Source organism: Equus caballus, chromosome 18 (assembly GCF_041296265.1).
Source record: "Equus caballus isolate H_3958 breed thoroughbred chromosome 18, TB-T2T, whole genome shotgun sequence".
Taxonomy (NCBI): domain Eukaryota; kingdom Metazoa; phylum Chordata; class Mammalia; order Perissodactyla; family Equidae; genus Equus; species Equus caballus.
In genome coordinates, this window is record NC_091701.1 from 72,897,309 (window position 1) to 72,914,192 (window position 16,884).

Below are 16,884 nucleotides of genomic sequence, written 5' to 3' on the forward strand. Positions count from 1 at the left end.
ATAATCTGATGTTCATGGTCACTTCCTGGTTATTAAGAGATGTGAAATCTAGGGTCAACTCAAAATTTCTTGTCATCTCACGGAAAGATTGTGGATGTGATCTGAAGTACCTCAAGTACAGATCTTCATGTTACTCACATCAAGTGGTTCAAGGATGTTGAGATGCACGAGGCAGACCATCAGCTTCACCGTGATATCTATGGGCACACCATCAGGTATGGTGCAGGTAACACTCTCACTGGCTGTGGATTAGAGAGAGAAAAAGTAGCTTGTAGACTCAAGCTTAGACAGTGGGGCAAACGAAGCAGACCCTATCTCCTGGAAGGTCGCATTTACTTCCTCCAAAACAATGCCTGCACAGTCAAGTCTAAGTCTGGCCAACTCCAGTACTAGGTTCTTTTACCTCCATCAGTCTGTCCTTTGGTAGCAGAATTACCCTTCCTATTCTCTTCTTAATACCTTATCCACTTATCTGAAACCTATATAAACTCCCTTCTACCAGAAATACAAAGAACTAAAAAGACAAAAAACAGCAAACAAGGATATATGAACTCTCTGTTTTCTTCTTGAATTCAAAAGCCTCTTTTTAGTCTTTGCTACAAATAGTCTTTTGCTGAGAAAGGGATAAAACAATTCTGTGCTTAAGTTTGAAGCAGCATTTTATGTAAATGCTTAAGTTTGAAGTAGAATTTTTTCAATGCTTAAGTTTGAAGGAAATTAATAGTGAGTATTTTAAGTCTTTCCTGAAAAGCAAATTGCTTTAGTTCTAAAGGTTTTTGATAAGCTGTTCAGTAATCCATTCTTTTTTCACATGGCACTAAAAAGACTCCGGGTCAATGAGAAATGCCATGTTCCAGTGGGCATACTGAGAAATAAAAACAACGGAAAACAATTTTTTTCAAAGATTACCTGTGAGTGAATACTCACAAGAAAAAGATACAAAATCATTCTTAGGAAAAAAAAGCTTCTTGGGAAAACCTGTTATAAGAACACTAACTATCAATTTCAAAATGTCATATTATGAACAGGAGAGGATTATCCATATTCCTCTGCAGAGGAAACTACAACCTTTATTCTCTTCTGGAGTGTCTTCCTCTGCAGTTTTTTTTTCTAGCACGATTCCAGAAAAATCTGTAATTACCTAGAAGAATAGGGATAAAAAAAGGAAATCACACAATAGGTATGTATGAAAAACCTTCTCACAATGCAAAGATATATAGTAAACCCTTACTATAAATGGGCTATAAAAACCAAGAGTAAATCACTTTAAAATAAGAAACTGCTGTGATACATTAACAGTTTTATATCATATTAACCATATTAACAAGTGCTTAACTGAAGATATAGAATTCCTCTGTATCTAACTAATCTACTTTTCCAAACAGATTAAGAACTGAATCATAGTCTGGCTGCTGAGTCCTGCTTCCCTGAAGTACAGACATATCTGGTACCTGTAATAATGGCAACAGCTTTTATCATATGATAACTACATTTTATATTTCATATGGAATTACTATAGAATCTAGAAATCTGTTTCCATACAGACTTTAAATATATAATTTAGAATATAAGTAATATATATAACTAAAATGAGGAACTGTCAATTTTTAAGAATTACTAGAACACAGAAATGTGTTCAAAAACTAACAGAGAAACACTTAAGTGGTCCTACCTCCAAAGCTTTGTCATATTGTTTGTTAGAAATGTACAGTTCAGCTGCTATGTTAACATCTTCCATGGAGACTAGGCCCTGGTGTTTTGAGAAAGCTTCTTCAATTATGTTAATAGCTGAAGTAACGTCATTGGCTTCATAGTAACTCCTAAAAAAATAGATGGCAAATGGATGAGTGCTTATTTAATTCAGAACATAAAATTCATTTCCTTGCTTAGACTCTCTATTAACTATGATTTTCATTTTCTTAATATTGGGGAGGAGAAAAAACTCTTCTTTAAAATCATAATCAGTGCTGATCCAGAGAAAAATGTGCAATGTCAGTATAACGATGTCACAATGTCAAGCATCTTACTCTCCCAAAGCTACCTCCTATCATTCCAGCTCATTCCCTCTGTAACCAATACCAACAACACGTCTACCTCAATGGGATCTACGAAGCGTTGATCCTACCACTTTTTCACTGTCACTGTACCCCTCCTGTCCTCACTTTCCCCTTCTGCACAGTCCAACATTACAATTACTCCCTTGCACATCTCCTCAATTCTTCTGCCCTTCTCTCCCTCTACCAAAATCATCTGATAAAACTCCAACTCCGGTTAAATCCAAATATGCCTACTCTTCACCATCAGCTGCCCAGCTGACCATGCTGATTGGATGCATTCCAAGTTAATGACCACTAGCCTCAAGTGGGCCCATGGTGCTGATCAGCAATCTTACTACAGTTACCTAGTCCAGTACTTCTCAAACTTGAATGTGCATCCAACCACCTGGGTTTCTTATAAAAAGGCACATTCTAATCCAGTAGTGCTGGGGCAGGGTTAAGATTCTACATTTGTGACAGGCTCTCAGGTGATGCAAATGCTGCTGGTCGGTGGGGTAGCCAGGTCCCAAGGACATAGACAACTATGTCACATCTTCTCTCCAAACCTCCAACACTCTCCCACCCTCACTCTCAGCTGATGACCTTGCTTATTTCACAAAGAGAATCAAATCAGACATCCCACATATTCCCAACACAGCTACCTACTTACCTATACCCACAGGCGTATCTTCTGCCTTCTCCTTTTCTCATAAGGACAACCCCCAAGTAGATCCCATTCCCTCCAACCTACTCAAAAACACCACTCAGGCAACTGTCCTTTCTCTCATCAATCTTCACTATGTCCCTCAGTTGTGGATCATTCCTATCTAGATTTAAATATATTGTAATTTTTCCTAACTTAAAAATTATCTCTTACCCCTACAACTCATTCCAATTACCTCCCCATTCTTTTGCTCCCCTCATAAATTTCTCCAAAGAGCTGCCTATCCCTCAGGACCCCCAATTCCATCTCCAATGTCACTACTCAGCCTTCATTTTACACGATCTATCCGCAGTATTTCACAGAGATGACCACCCCTCCTCCTCGAATTGCTTTCTTCAATAAACCTCTAGAATACCATGTTCTCTTAGTTTCCTCCTACTTCATTGCCCATTCCCTTTCCATCTCCCTTGCTGTTTCCTCCTCATCTTCCTGACTTCTAAACACTGTAGTGCCTCAGGACTTAGTCCTCAGAACTCTTCCCTTGCTCTGTCTCTCACACATGTGCATACACACACACCCCACCTCATATCCAATAAATCAGAAAACTCCAAGAAGTCAGCCTTTGAAATACATCCTGAATCTGATTACTGCCCATCACCTCCTGCTACTTTTACTCTGGTCCAAGCTACCATTATCCCTTCCCTGGATTCTGCCCCAACCATTCTGCTTCTGCCCCAACCATTCCTCAATCTGCTCTCAAAAGACCAGCGAGAACTGATGCATTTAAAATTTAAGTCAGATCATGTCACTCTTCTACTCAAAATCCTCCAATGGCCTCCAAACTCATTCAGAGTAAAAACCAAAGCCTTACACTGGGCCCACATGGGCCGAGGGATCTTCCTGCTTCCTCTAAGACACTACCTCCTGCTCTCCTCCCTGAACATGACTCTGCACTGCCATTCCCTTTGCTGTGACACTCTTCCTAAAATCTGCCCCCACATCTCCTTCAGCCACTTTCAGGTCAGCATGACCATAACATACGGAATGAAGCCCTTCTCTAGTCTCCCTGTTGAAAATAACACACTCCAATTCCTCAACTTCCTACCTCCCTCCCGGCTTCATTTTTCTTCAAATCACTTATCAACATCTGGCATACTATAAACTTAGTTGTTTATCTGCTTATTGCCTGTCCCCCCCCACTAGAATGTAAGCTCCACAAGGGCAGGGAATTTTAAAACTCATTCAATCCTGGATCTCCTGGTACCTTGTACAGTGCCGAGCACAGAATTCATATTCAACAAATATTTCTGGAGGGAAAGCAGGGACAGAGAGAAAGCCATGTCAATCAGAAGTTGTAGTAACAGAATTTCATGTAGGAAACATCTCTTTGGCAGTGGCAGAACCATTCATCACCAATCTTTCCCAACAAAAAGATTATAAATAATACAAGTGGAAAACACATCTACTATCATAGGTCATCTAATAGTTCAGTAGAAGCCTAGTGGGCTAACCACCATGACAGCTCAAGATCTGACTAATGATAAATAACCTGGGAAGATCCTCAATGCTCATCATATACATCAGGGATCAAGTGAGGGTTGCCTTGCCTCAAATTTCCTAAGAATGCTTCCAGTATTCCTACATAACCCATCCTTGGGAGCGTGGGGATGATTTCACAGCTAAGCATCTTCATGACAATGGCCATGGAACTAACAGGGTTAACCCTAAAATACCCAGATTTAGATGATTAATCCTAGGCTGGCATACTATAATAATAGACATCCCTAGAATAGAAAGCATCCCACAAGGCATTACAGGCCCAGAATGTTTCCTGCTTTGTTTTGCTGTACAGCCTATCAGAGAAGTAAATGCAGTTGGGTATATTATTTTAGAATAAAATATATACCAGTCAGTAGCATGTGCCAACCATAAAGAAAATTTTTCATCTTAAAATATTATTCTAGTATTGGCTCCAGATAAAATGATTATAGAAGATCCCAGGTCACAAACATTTCATTAGCACATCTGCAATAAATAATTTAAAATAATATTACTGAAAATGTAAGTATTTTCAACTAATTTATGGAAACCAGGGAACCTAGTCATCCTTTCAGAACATGCTGCATTTTTAAGCTTCTGAGCACTTGAAAGGTAATCGTACATACAAATTTTTCTAAGCAATCACACAGTTGACTTAGAAACAGAGAAGTACTGAAAAGAAAAACCCATTTCTAAATTTAAATACAATAAAAAATACAGAGAGCAAAACAATTCCTTGAACCTCAACAAAAAAGTATATTCTACTTCAAATGCATACTTGGATTTATAAAATAAGATGATCATTAAGAGCATTTATACATTTTCACTCCAAACTTACTTAGCCATATCTCTAGTCAATTGCATAAATCGTTCTCCATCAGACGGAGACAACAGGTTTAAAATGCGCCTATAACCATCCATTGCCATTTTATGGTCTCCCATCTGTTCATAAAGGCTCGATCGCTCCCACAGATAACGGACATTAGTAGGTTCATACTTAAGAGCTAAAAAGAAAAAAGAATATAAATTACAGATTTATCATAAAAAGGGGTTCATGGTACCTGGGTGTGACCCATCCTCATTTCAGAAAATTTAATAAACACTCTAAACTAATTCTCCAATGGAACCAAGCAGGTTACTTTGGAATAAATCCACCTTCACAGGACCTCTCGACAAGGCCTGATCTAAGACCAGCTAGAACCTGACTCTCCTCACTAATCTTCCTTTGATCACCCTAGTCTCATATTAACCCTCAAGGAACAGCTTAGAACCAGCACTGATCTCGGTGGGAAACTGAGGGTACTTACTCTTCGTCTACCAAGTTTTGTGCTGTATTAGCTCATGCTATAAAAAAAGTTACTGGTAAATATGAAAACAGAGGAGCCCCAAATACTTACCTCTGATATAAAAAATAAATATATTTTAGCTAACCTCACCTCAGAGTAGTAAGTACAATTATCAAAAAACCTATTATGTAACCTTTCATCAAACAAAAGGAAAGAAACATTTTAATTACCTTTTGTGTAGCAAAAAATAGCCTGCTTAATATTGTCTTGTTCCAGGGACATTTCTGCCAATCTAACCCATTCTTCAGTGTCACTGGGATTTAAATGTGCAGCAATCAACTCAAACTGCAGCGATTTCTCCATGTCACCCTGGTCCTCATATATCATGGCAAGAGTAGAGAATGGCTCATAAGCAAGAGGAGCTAAAAAGAAATTTAAAAAAACAAATTCCATTGGCTGAGGGATGAGGCTTGAGCTGATGTCAGTCTCATGATTCAAATTATGAATCCTTTTTTTAATACTTAAACTCTTTAAATACCTCTAACAAAATTATACAAACTACCTAATGGAAATTAGAATAAACATTAGATTATATTTGCTTTATTTTATTTTCATACATTTTGGGCACTTTTTTTGTGTGTGTGTGAGGAAGATTGGCCCTGAGCTAACACCTGTTGCCAAACTTCCTCTTTTTGCTTGAGGAAGATTGTCCCTAAGCTAATGCTTGTTCCAATCTTCCTCTATTTTTTTGTATGTGGGATGCCACCACAGCATGGCTTGTATGGTGTGTAGGTCTGTACCCAGGATCCGAACCTACAAACCCTGGGCCACTGAAACAGAGTGCACAAACTTAACCATTATGCCACCAGGCTGGCCTCCATTTCTGGCATTTTTAAAGCATACTTTTCTCTAAGCAAAGCGTAGTTTCATGAAAAACTTTACTCTCCACCATGCCCCCCTCATGAAAATCCCCCTCTGCTAAAGCTAAACATGGCTCAATAACTCAGCAAGTTCCTTCTGATGAGCATCAGCCACGTCAGTGGGGGTGAATCTTCACAATCCAGCTCCCAGACCAAGGAGGATGGGATGAATGGAGAGAGGGTACCTAAGCAGCACCTAAACCCAGGATATCCAAGTGAATGGCTAATCTGCATTTCTGAAAGAACGTTTCTTAAATGAAGTTCTAAGATTATGAGGAATTAAACTCAAAGATAACTCTCAAAAACAAACAACTGTAAACTGAAATAAAGAAACAGACAATATGGGAAAGTAGGAAACAAACAAAATATCCTGAAGAAAAAACTTCGGTTAAACTTATTTCGATGGGGTAGTAAAGAAAAAGCAGTGACTCAACTTATCCTAATGAATCATCCAGGAAACTTACAACAAGACTTCTACAAGGACTTTACTCTAAATAAAAAGAAATGCCAAAATATTGAAAAGATAAATTAAAAGTTCACTGTATTACAACTACCCAAGCCACTACACAGGGCATCATTTGGCAACACATCAGGAAAGGAAAATATTAAACACAAGCAGCTAGTTAAAAAGTCGCCTTTGAAGACATCCTTCAATATGCCAAGACCTGCAGTTTAATGGAAGATGACAAGTATAAATTGTGTCTTTTACCAAAAACTAGATTAAAATAATCTAGCACAGTCTTATTTGGAAAACAGAAAGAAAAAAACACTCTTCAAGCGATTTTAACATAATGTGTTTGCCATATTTATAAAAGACACAGAATGCAAAAGTCTCAAATCCCTAAGATGAAACATTAAAAAACAAGCAAATAAAAACAAGAATGAAGGCTGTAGGGGTTCAACAAATATTAATGATATTTCACTGAGTCATACTCTGATTTTCATTTTCTTGGTAATATGTTCTACTAAATGTGAAAAGTGCAAATCACTGTTATCACAATCAACTCCCAGCTTCTGAACATATTTTTCAAATAGCACAGTGAAGTCCTCCTCTATCTGTAAAAGTCAGACTACTAAACTTCTGTTGGGAATAATTCCACAGAAAATACCCTGTCTTATGATTTCCATGCACATCAATATCGCCTCTTCACGTTCTCCTCGCGCAAAGCGAATGTTGGCTTCACCCATGAGGCCTCTCAGAGCTCTGGGAAGTTTACTCCGAGGCCTTTTCTCCTGTACAGAACAAATATGACACTTAGATTAAAATATAGTAATGTCTTAGATTTCAATTCCAACCATATTAACAAATACAGACCCTAATGACACTGACATTTTTCTTTAAAACTTTTCAATCTTTTAAAATCAGAACTAAAGACTTTGGTTGTGATTATAACTGACTCATTAACATTAAAGTCTATATTTCAGGAAAAAGTCTAAAACTCAACTGCAAGAAATAGCAGAAATTATTCTATGATACTCTCCAAAAAGGAGCACTTCAGAAAATTAAAAAAAAAAAAACCCTACAGTACAAAGTTCAAAGTACAGTAAACTATATAAAGAAAGCAAAAACCAAAGTAGTCAGCAATTACTAAATTACTAATTAGAATTATAACAAATGCAGGAGAGGATGCTGCAAAATAGATTTATATGCCAGGAGACGACTTATGAAGTAATCTACTGAAGACCCTCCTTCTTTCAAATTTATCTACTCAGAATGAACTTGGTTAAAAAAAATCAAGTTACAATATACACTTTTTAACAGCAAAACTATAGTACGTTTTGACATATGCAACAATTGAGGTTTACATTAAAAAAATCTCTAAAATGAAACATTAGAAACCAGTAACAGGAGCTGTCTCATAGTATCTCCTTTCTCACAGCTGGAATTCTTTTGGAATATACGTATAATTTAAAGATTTCTTTTTTAATTACTATGTCACATTTCTGCATTCTGTTTATAAATGCCGAAGTAAGGAACGACGTACTTTCATCATTTTCTTGGTCTCCCGGTTGAGAACCATCTCCAATACAAACACATCGCCTGCAGTGGGTTGCTGTGGTGTTTCCTCCTCCTCCTCCTCCTCCTCCTCTTCTTCGTCCTCTTCCTCCTCATCATCTTCATTCTCTCCAAGCATGGAAGCAAAGACTTTGTGAACTGACTTACTGACTCCATCTGACGTTTCTCCTGAAGACAGACACATTGAGGTTACGAAAAACCAACCACACAAAAAAGCTTTAGAACACTCAGCAGTCTAAAGAAAAAAAACAATATTCTCTGGAATATAAATTTCTACCCTAGCAACACCAAACTTGAAAGTGAAAGATCGACAAATGAACTCTCCCAAAAACCCAAAGAAGAAAGCTGTCACAAAGCCATGTGTTTCACTCTGTAGGAATTGCTGACTCATCCATTAGGTCTCAGATAGACAGGCAAAATTAGGTGGGAAATCAGAAGCACACGCAGCAACAGTTAAAAGTAGAGAGGACCAAAACAAAAGAATTGTAAGACTCAGACCTATGAATTAAAGTCTGGTGGTACACAGCCAGGTGGTATAGAATAGTGGTAAAGGGCAAGGCCTCTAGAGCCGAGCTGTCTGGTTTCAAACTTCATCTCCATCTCTCGCTAGCTGTGGAGCCTTGGGCATATCACTGAAGCTCTCTGTGCCTCAGTTTCTTCATCTGTAAAAAGCGGTTAATAATAATGTCTGCCTTATAGGGCTAATCTGAGGATGAGACAAGTTCTTAAATATATTCGAATAGAATAATGCCCAGCAGAAAGTAAGAGCTTAATAAATGCTATTATTAATATTAAAAAGTATTATTATTTCAGGAACAAAATAACATCACATACTTCATTTGCATCTGAGGATACCATTATAGTACAACGATTTTTCTAAGTTCATAATGATGATCATGAATGATCAAGAAAAGGTTAAGTTTAGAAGTTAATTTTCTGTTGAAGCAGAGACATGTAACATATTTCAGAAAAGTCCCAACAAAATAGTTAAAATTAAAAATACACATGTGTGCGTATGTGTATATATATATATATATATATATATATATTTGTGTTCAAAAATCCTTAAGCTTATTCTCTTATGTGAAATACCTCAAACCCCAAAAATGATGGCTAACTGAGATAGGATGTTCAAGGAAGAACAGAATAATAAAAAAAATATATTTTATGAGCAACGAATAAGTAATTATTATTATGAAGTCATAACGATCATCCTCAAGAATTCTGAACATCCAAAATAAATAAATAAATGTGTGAAATAAAACCTTGTCAATCAATAAAATTTATTACAGTAACAAAGGAGAAAAATCATATGACCATCTTGATAGCTACAGAGAAGCATTTGATAAAATCCAACACCCATTCCTATTAAAAATTCTTAGTCAACTAGAAATAGAAGGAATATCTTTAATCTGATAAAGAATATCTGCTAAAAACATTTCCAGTTAATGGTGAATTATTCAAAGTTACTGGGAATGAGACAAGTATGCCTGCCATTGTCACTCTTTTCAACATTTTACTGGAGGTCCTAACTAATGTAGTAAGGGAAGAGAAATAAAAGGCATAAAGATGGCAAGGAAGAAATAAAATTGTCATTATTCACAGATGACATGATTAGGCACATAGAAGATCCAAAAGAAACTACATATAAACTGTCAGAATACATGAATTTAGCGGGGTTCCTAGATAGGTCAATACACAAAAATTAATTGTAGTTTTTGTATCAGCAACAATGAACTGAGAATGAAATTAAAGGAAGACTCTATCTGCATGGCGTGAAGGAAAGGTGCTGAAGAATAAGAATTTAGCAGTAGTATTCCCCGCAAGGCACAGGAGAAAAGAAAGACTGACTCCAGCGGCCATATATTCCAATTAGCAGACTTTGCCAAAGCCTGTTCAAACTGACTCCTTCTTCGGCTCTGAAGACATGCTCATACTCACCAAGGGTCTCGGTAAAGTTCTGGGACAATTCCTTCCTGAGAAACTGGGAGCTTTATATCTTAAAAGGACTGATGGGATTATTCGACTATTATTTGTCCTATTTGATGGGACTGTTATTAGTCGGTGCGCATCTGACTGCTCATGATGAGGTAGAATTGGATTCCATTAATCCCTCTTTTTACGGAGGGCCTGATGGCCACCTCCCAGGGGCAGCTTTAGGCAAGAAGACTGGCGGGCACCCCGTGGCACCTGCTGCTACAGCTGCAGCTCAGAGACCTGATGAGGCAACAGCTGCTCCTCCCCGGAGCAGGTAAGGAAGGACCCACGGGTTGCTAGCACAACTTCAGCCCCCTTTTCCACTCCACTTGCCTGGCACTCTTCTAGGTCTTTTCTTCCCCACTTGGTCCGAGGAGGCAGGAATAAAGCTCATTTGTTTTCTGCTCACTCTAGTATGTTTCCTCTGTGCAAAGGCTTATTTGTTCAGAGGGAAAAGAATCAGCCTCTACATCTACCCTCTAGGACTAGAAAGCTTAATTTAGTTTTCAATCAGACCCTACAAATGAAGTTACATTCTAATTGATAGTTCAGCATCCCAGGTAACTTGATATGTGTAAATGGATACCATGAACTATTATCAATATTCTGATCACTAGAAAGCTATATAGATCACTGGAAATTAATAAATTTGCATAGTAATCCATCAATTAGGCTCTGATGAGTTTAATTAGTCTGGGTGCACTAACCAAATTTAATATCTGCACATGCAGAGCTGAGGAGTAGATCCTGGAATGGGGTAGCATACGGAGATACCCATGCTGCATGTGAGGCCCCATCCGGGCAGTCAGCTGGCCTTCCACTCTGACATTTCTATCTCACCTCGCATAACTAAAGCAGTGGTTTGGAAGCCACTGCGGATAGAAATATAATTCATTACAATTTTGGGGAGTATACTCTGGAAGTAATTAGTAACCAAATGAGAAGGCCAATTTAAAAACTAATGACACTAAAAAGGCTTCCAAACAAATACTGATGTCAATTTCAAACACTTTTTCCACACAAAAAACCATCACCATATTTAATAACTCAACGAATACTGAGCATCCACTATATACCAAGCACTACGCTCCTGATAAACCAAGTAATCAACAACAGAATACCACTGCAATGAAAAAATAATGTTTTCACTAAACTATTTGGTAGTTTTAACATTTAATGCAAGTAGCAAATGATCTTAGCATACCTTCATTGCCATCTTTGTCCTGGGATCTGGAAGAGTCAACTCCTGATGATGACGGAACTTCAGAGTCATTTGGATTTTCTTCTGCTGATAACTTTCCTTTCTCCTGAAGACTCTGGGATTGAAAATTAATTAATGATTGCAAAAACCATGGCAGGTTTCTCTCTCTCCAGTTGAGAATAGGGCATCTGCCTTATTTTCGACTTCTATAAATACTTGAGTTCTGCACACATACACAGTACATGGAATCTATATTTGAATGTTGTCAAAGCCTTTCAGAGAAAGATACAATATCTTGATGATTTCACTAATCTACATTGTATCCTAGCTTTTTAAATGAAAATAGATGGTCACATGAATAAGGAAAGAATCCACCAGCTAATTTTAAAGGTGCGATTACTTTTATTTTCCCTCACACTTGAAATAAGTGAGAAGATACGGAAAGTTCAGATATTTCCTCCTAAGTATGAAAAAATACGTAAGAGTGAAGATTTTGTTATCAGACAAGAAAATTCTTTTTTTTGGTGGAAGATTACACGACACCATCGGGAGACTCCTCAAAAATGGGAGCTCACACCTCTCAGTTTAGAACTAGAGAGGTGAGTTGCCCAAACGCCCAGGAAGACTTGGTGGCAAAGCTGGGACTAGAAGCAGAACTCCGACTGCAAACTCCAGTCCCCACTCCGACTACCGGCGCTAAGCGACCCTCAAGTAAAATGTCCTATTGGCACAAGAGAAGAGGTTACCACGGGGACAAAAGCTTGCCGGTGGCGGAAGTGTTTTTAGAGCACAGGGCGGAGGTGAGACCTGGGGTTTCGGGAAGAAACTGCTGGGAACTCCCGGCCCGCCGCATCCCAGGGAACGCGGTCACCGGGGACCCCCATCTCCCAAAGGGCATTAGGGCGACAGGACGGTGAGGGGCATCCCAGCCTAGCGGCGCCTCACTTTCTTCTCGCGAGTTTTTCTCTCTTCTCTCCGCCTTTCGAACTCCTCGAAGGAGATCTTTCCTTCCAGGTAGTCGATAAGCTCCGGGCTGAACCCCGACATGTCTGCGGGCCGGATACACAGCCCCAAGAACCGGGACAGAACCGGGAAGAGCTGCCCCTCCCAACTTCGCTCCGCGCCGGCGCCGAGAGCAGGGACCGGCGTGCTCCCGAGAAACGGGCCCGGCCTGCACCGCGGCCGCCGCGCTCGGGTTCCGCCGCCGCGTCTGGCACCGCTCCGCCCAGGGGCGGAGCCTCGGTGCGCCGGCCTCCGGCTCTGACCTCCTGCTGCAGATTGTTAGGGAGTTGAAAAGAAATGTGCTTTAAAGAAATTGTCTTTAAATAATTTCCCTCAATTCCCCATTAGGGTCCTCACTACCAATCCATTTCCCTTTCTGGATGTTTGTTCTGTAAGTTAATTTGATCTTTGCCGTAGTGATTTTCTTCTTAATTTAACCGCTTGCCCGCCCGCGTGCATGCGCCGCGGAAGCCGGAGTCCTCGCCCAGGCTACGCTGTCAATCTCACCTCCCCCAATCAAAGGCACCGTCAGTTTCCCGTCTTCCCCAAATCCTCAAACTCTGCTTTCCTCGGGCTTCTTCTCAGCCTGTAAATAAGTTCATCTGGACTTTATGTTCCGCCTCTAACTCTCACCCTAGTTTTCTTCACAAACTTTTACAAAGAGTCGAATGCTTGATATGATAATCAAACCCTGTTGCCCGTTTACTGTAGGTCATGTCCTGTCTTATGCATATTACATGCATATCTCAAAATAATCCTTAAAAAAGGATATTGTTGTCGCTAATGCCAAAGTCCAGTATCTAATAAGAAGTAGGACCAGGATTTGAACCCTGGTCTATCCAACTCCAAATCCCATGCTAGGAATTAATGTGATATACGGCCTCGCCTCAGTGGAAGTATTTTTCACCTCCTGCACACTGTTGTGGTGTGTCTTTTACCTTGTGTTCTGTTTCTCTGCTGTTCTAGAGACGCTAGCCGTCAACCTCTTGAGAACAGCACTACCTGATAGCACCTTTGCGAACTCTCCTCTGTAGCCTAGCAATCTGTGCTCAAAATACCCTTCTGAATTAAATCGGATGGAATTGAAAGTGCCTCGGGAATGGGCAAGGGAGTCGCGGTATGGGGAATGCAGCTCCACATGCAAACAAGGTTAGAGAGGATTCCTGGGAGCCTACCACGTGGCGGGCGGTGCCTCTTTACTACAAGGCGGATGAGGATAAAAGCAGCAGTGGGACGGGTGGCAGAATGAGGGGCCATCCTGCGAGAGGGGGACTTGGGGTGAGAGAAGAATATCTCACAGCTAGAAGTCATCCCCTTTCTCATGATGAAGGCTCCTCAGGGCCCTACATGGGTATGAAATATGGGGGGCTAGCGTGTGGGTTGGGTCAAGGTAATCCACAGAAATCACTTATAGCAAAACCTTCTCCTGAATTTCTCTGGGCAGTCAGGGAAGGACATCTAAGAGGAAGTCAAGAGGCTCTAGTCCTAACTCTCCCAGGGGAGAAGGAGGGAATCAAAGGGAGGAAAGATGGTCACCTGGTAAGGAGAACGCTCTCCTGGACCCAGATGGCTTAGACTAGCTTGTTTTATTACTGGCTGCCAGGAATACGGCAATACCTGTTGTAAAGATACAGATTCATGTTGGGGAGAACGGCGGGCAGGGAGCAAGGGCTGGAAGGATAGTCTCTCTGCTATGGAACAGGTCGATGACGTGAAAGTTCATTTACAGGTCAGAATGTAGCAACATATCTTGACGTTGTAATCGTTCTGTTTTTCTTTTCTCCACTTACTTTAAGCGATTTGTCCCCGGGTGAATCAGAGGCATCTGCGTTTCCTTGAGATGAAGTGGGATTGTTATAGCAGCCATGAAAATAGCAAGAAGAAACTTCTCAGGCTTTAAGAATGATTTTTGAGTACCAAAATGGAAAGTCTGAAGAAAGCAGAACATTGAATTTGTGCCATGACAATAGAATTAAGAGTACATGAGAAGGAGATGACTCCATCCTTCCTCCTTGTCTGTGGGTGTGACCCTTTTGGGGAGACAAGTTTTCCATGGGTCTCTCACTTTTCTGCAAAAGCTTGTGAGAGCCTTCCTTCTGAGCTATCTTTTCAAAGATGTCTGCAGAACAGAGAGCCTTGAGAAAGAGAGAAATAGTGTCTCTCTCTGGGCAAAGTTTGGGCATGTTTGCTAGTAGCCTCCTTATAAGTGTGGGGTTTTCCTAAGCTTGGGGTTCCTCAGCTGTGGCCCAAACCTACTTGTGCGCTGCATACACCTGGGCCCACCTCCTCGTGGCCCCCATGATACTTGGGGGATAAGGAGAACCATTGAGAATGTAAAACTCATGCTGCCTGCTGTGCCATGAGTGATAAGTCCGCTGCCTCAGACCCAGGAGTCTCAGGTGTCTGCCAGCATCTGTGAAGCTGTAGTGGGCTAGCGTGTCACTTGCAAGTAGGGTAAAACCTCGTATCCTTAACAGTTCTTGACCACCCCAGATCTGGGACAGTGGACAAGAGGCCATGCCTGGGGATGAGGAATTGGGTGCTCATCAAAGAGGATCAGAGTCATTGTTGAGAGGCTGTCAAGGACCTGTGTAGAGAAGTACTGCCGACCCCTTGAGAGCCCAGATCACCTGCAGAACAGTTATTTGCATTGGAGGAAACATTCCACTTCCCCAGTGGGCTTTTAGGGATGTGTGTAGGGAGATCTTGGTCGTCAAAATAATACGGCAGGGGTGGGAAACTCCTAACAGATAGTGTCTGGGGACCAGGCTTGCTAAAGTGTCACACACAGTGAAGACCTGTCCTCCAACTGCCAACAGCATCACTGTGAAGAAACTCTAGTCAGTGCAGAGTGTAGGCCTTCCATCAACAGCCACCTGCCACTTGTGAGGAATTTTCCAGCAGAACGATGCATGCCCCTACCCTGAGACATTGCAAGCTCATAGTTAAATCCTGTGTGGATGCCCTTTCTTTTCAAAGTCCGTGAAACTGATAAGTATTCCTCTTGACTCCAGAGCAGGGTGGTAAAAGGGAAAAGGAAAATAAAGCACTGTACTTGAGTGGAACAGGACAGTGGTGGGACACTCCCCACCACTCTGCCATTTAGCTGAATAGGCTATGTATCACTTATATCTTTTTTTTTTTTTTGAGGAAGATTAGCCCTGAGCTAACATCTGCTGCCACTCCTCCTCTTTTTGCTGAGGAAAGCTGGCCCTGAGCTAACATCCATGACCATCTTCCTCAACTCTGTGTGTGAGATGCCTGCCTCAGTATGGCTTGACAAGCAGTGCGTAGGTCCACACCCGGAATCCAGACTGGCGAACCCTGGGCTGCTGAAGCAGAACATGTGAACTTAACCGCTGCGCCATCAGGCCAGCCCCACTTATATCTTTTAAAAGATAAAATATATATATATATTCTTGACATTAACTAGAAGCAACTTCCATTACTGTGTGAAAATAGCAGAATGGCACACATTTACCTCAATCCAACAAGTACTCATTGAACAAACTAGGCATTGTGCTAGTTGCTGGAGAAATAAAAATGGCTTAGATATGATCTCTGCTCACAAAGACTTCACAACCCTCCAGGGAAATCAGACACATACACAACTAATTACAACAAAACATGTTGAACTAGACACAGGATCTGATCTTGTATAAATATTTTATTGTTGATATTCAGTATCAGTCATCCACAAAAAAGCCACAGAAAACTATTTTGGAATGTACAGATGTGTCATTAAGACACTGATGTTTGCTTCTAGTACAATGTTCCTTTCGCAGGAATCACAGAGAAAACAATGCAGCTCTCCATAAAGACACAGGAACGTGGCTCTTCCAAGTGAGAACATGAGAATCAGAGTAATTTGGCCCGAGCTGGGGTGGAGGTGAGGGTTGGCTGTAAAAGAAGGGAAATCCACCCATTTCCACTCTCCCTTCTTGAGGAGGTTGTGTGTGGGAGAGCCAGAGCAGAGGCGTGGCTAGGATATTTGGTGTAGCACAATGTCCACCTCTGGACATAGTCGCAGAGAACGTCTCCCAGAGACCCTGGCAACTCCTGGAATCTCATGTTTCGTTGCCTTCCATTTTAACTTAATTGCGGATGCTTATCACTTTCCCTTGCTATGAAAATAAGACTGTGAGGTCTTTCAACAGCGTATGTTGACAGTGAGAATGCATCTTTTTTAAGGAAAAAGATAAATATGTTAAACCCAAATCCCTGTTACATATAATAAACTAG

The 16,884-nt window shown here is 40.6% G+C and overlaps 1 protein-coding gene across 2 annotated transcripts in view; it reads right to left on the reverse strand.

Annotated features, from left to right (window-relative positions):
* The window catches only part of GTF3C3 (general transcription factor IIIC subunit 3), a 28,760-nt gene extending 15,953 nt beyond the window's left edge, over positions 1 to 12,807 (reverse strand). Inside the window, exons 1-9 of one of the 2 annotated variants that reach the window (XM_005601659.4) lie at positions 12,586 to 12,802; positions 11,644 to 11,755; positions 8,431 to 8,630; positions 7,555 to 7,678; positions 5,756 to 5,947; positions 5,078 to 5,243; positions 1,673 to 1,820; positions 1,069 to 1,141; positions 139 to 242 (exon numbers count right to left, since the gene is read on the reverse strand). In XM_005601659.4, the coding sequence (XP_005601716.1) occupies positions 139 to 242; positions 1,069 to 1,141; positions 1,673 to 1,820; positions 5,078 to 5,243; positions 5,756 to 5,947; positions 7,555 to 7,678; positions 8,431 to 8,630; positions 11,644 to 11,755; positions 12,586 to 12,687 (1,221 nt within the window). In that variant the 5' untranslated portion in view covers positions 12,688 to 12,802. Of the gene's footprint in view, positions 1 to 138; positions 243 to 1,068; positions 1,142 to 1,672; positions 1,821 to 5,077; positions 5,244 to 5,755; positions 5,948 to 7,554; positions 7,679 to 8,430; positions 8,631 to 11,643; positions 11,756 to 12,585 lie in introns of both variants that reach the window. The other variant, XM_001502507.7, reaches the window with a different exon arrangement.
* Between the last annotated feature and the right edge of the window lie 4,077 nt (positions 12,808 to 16,884).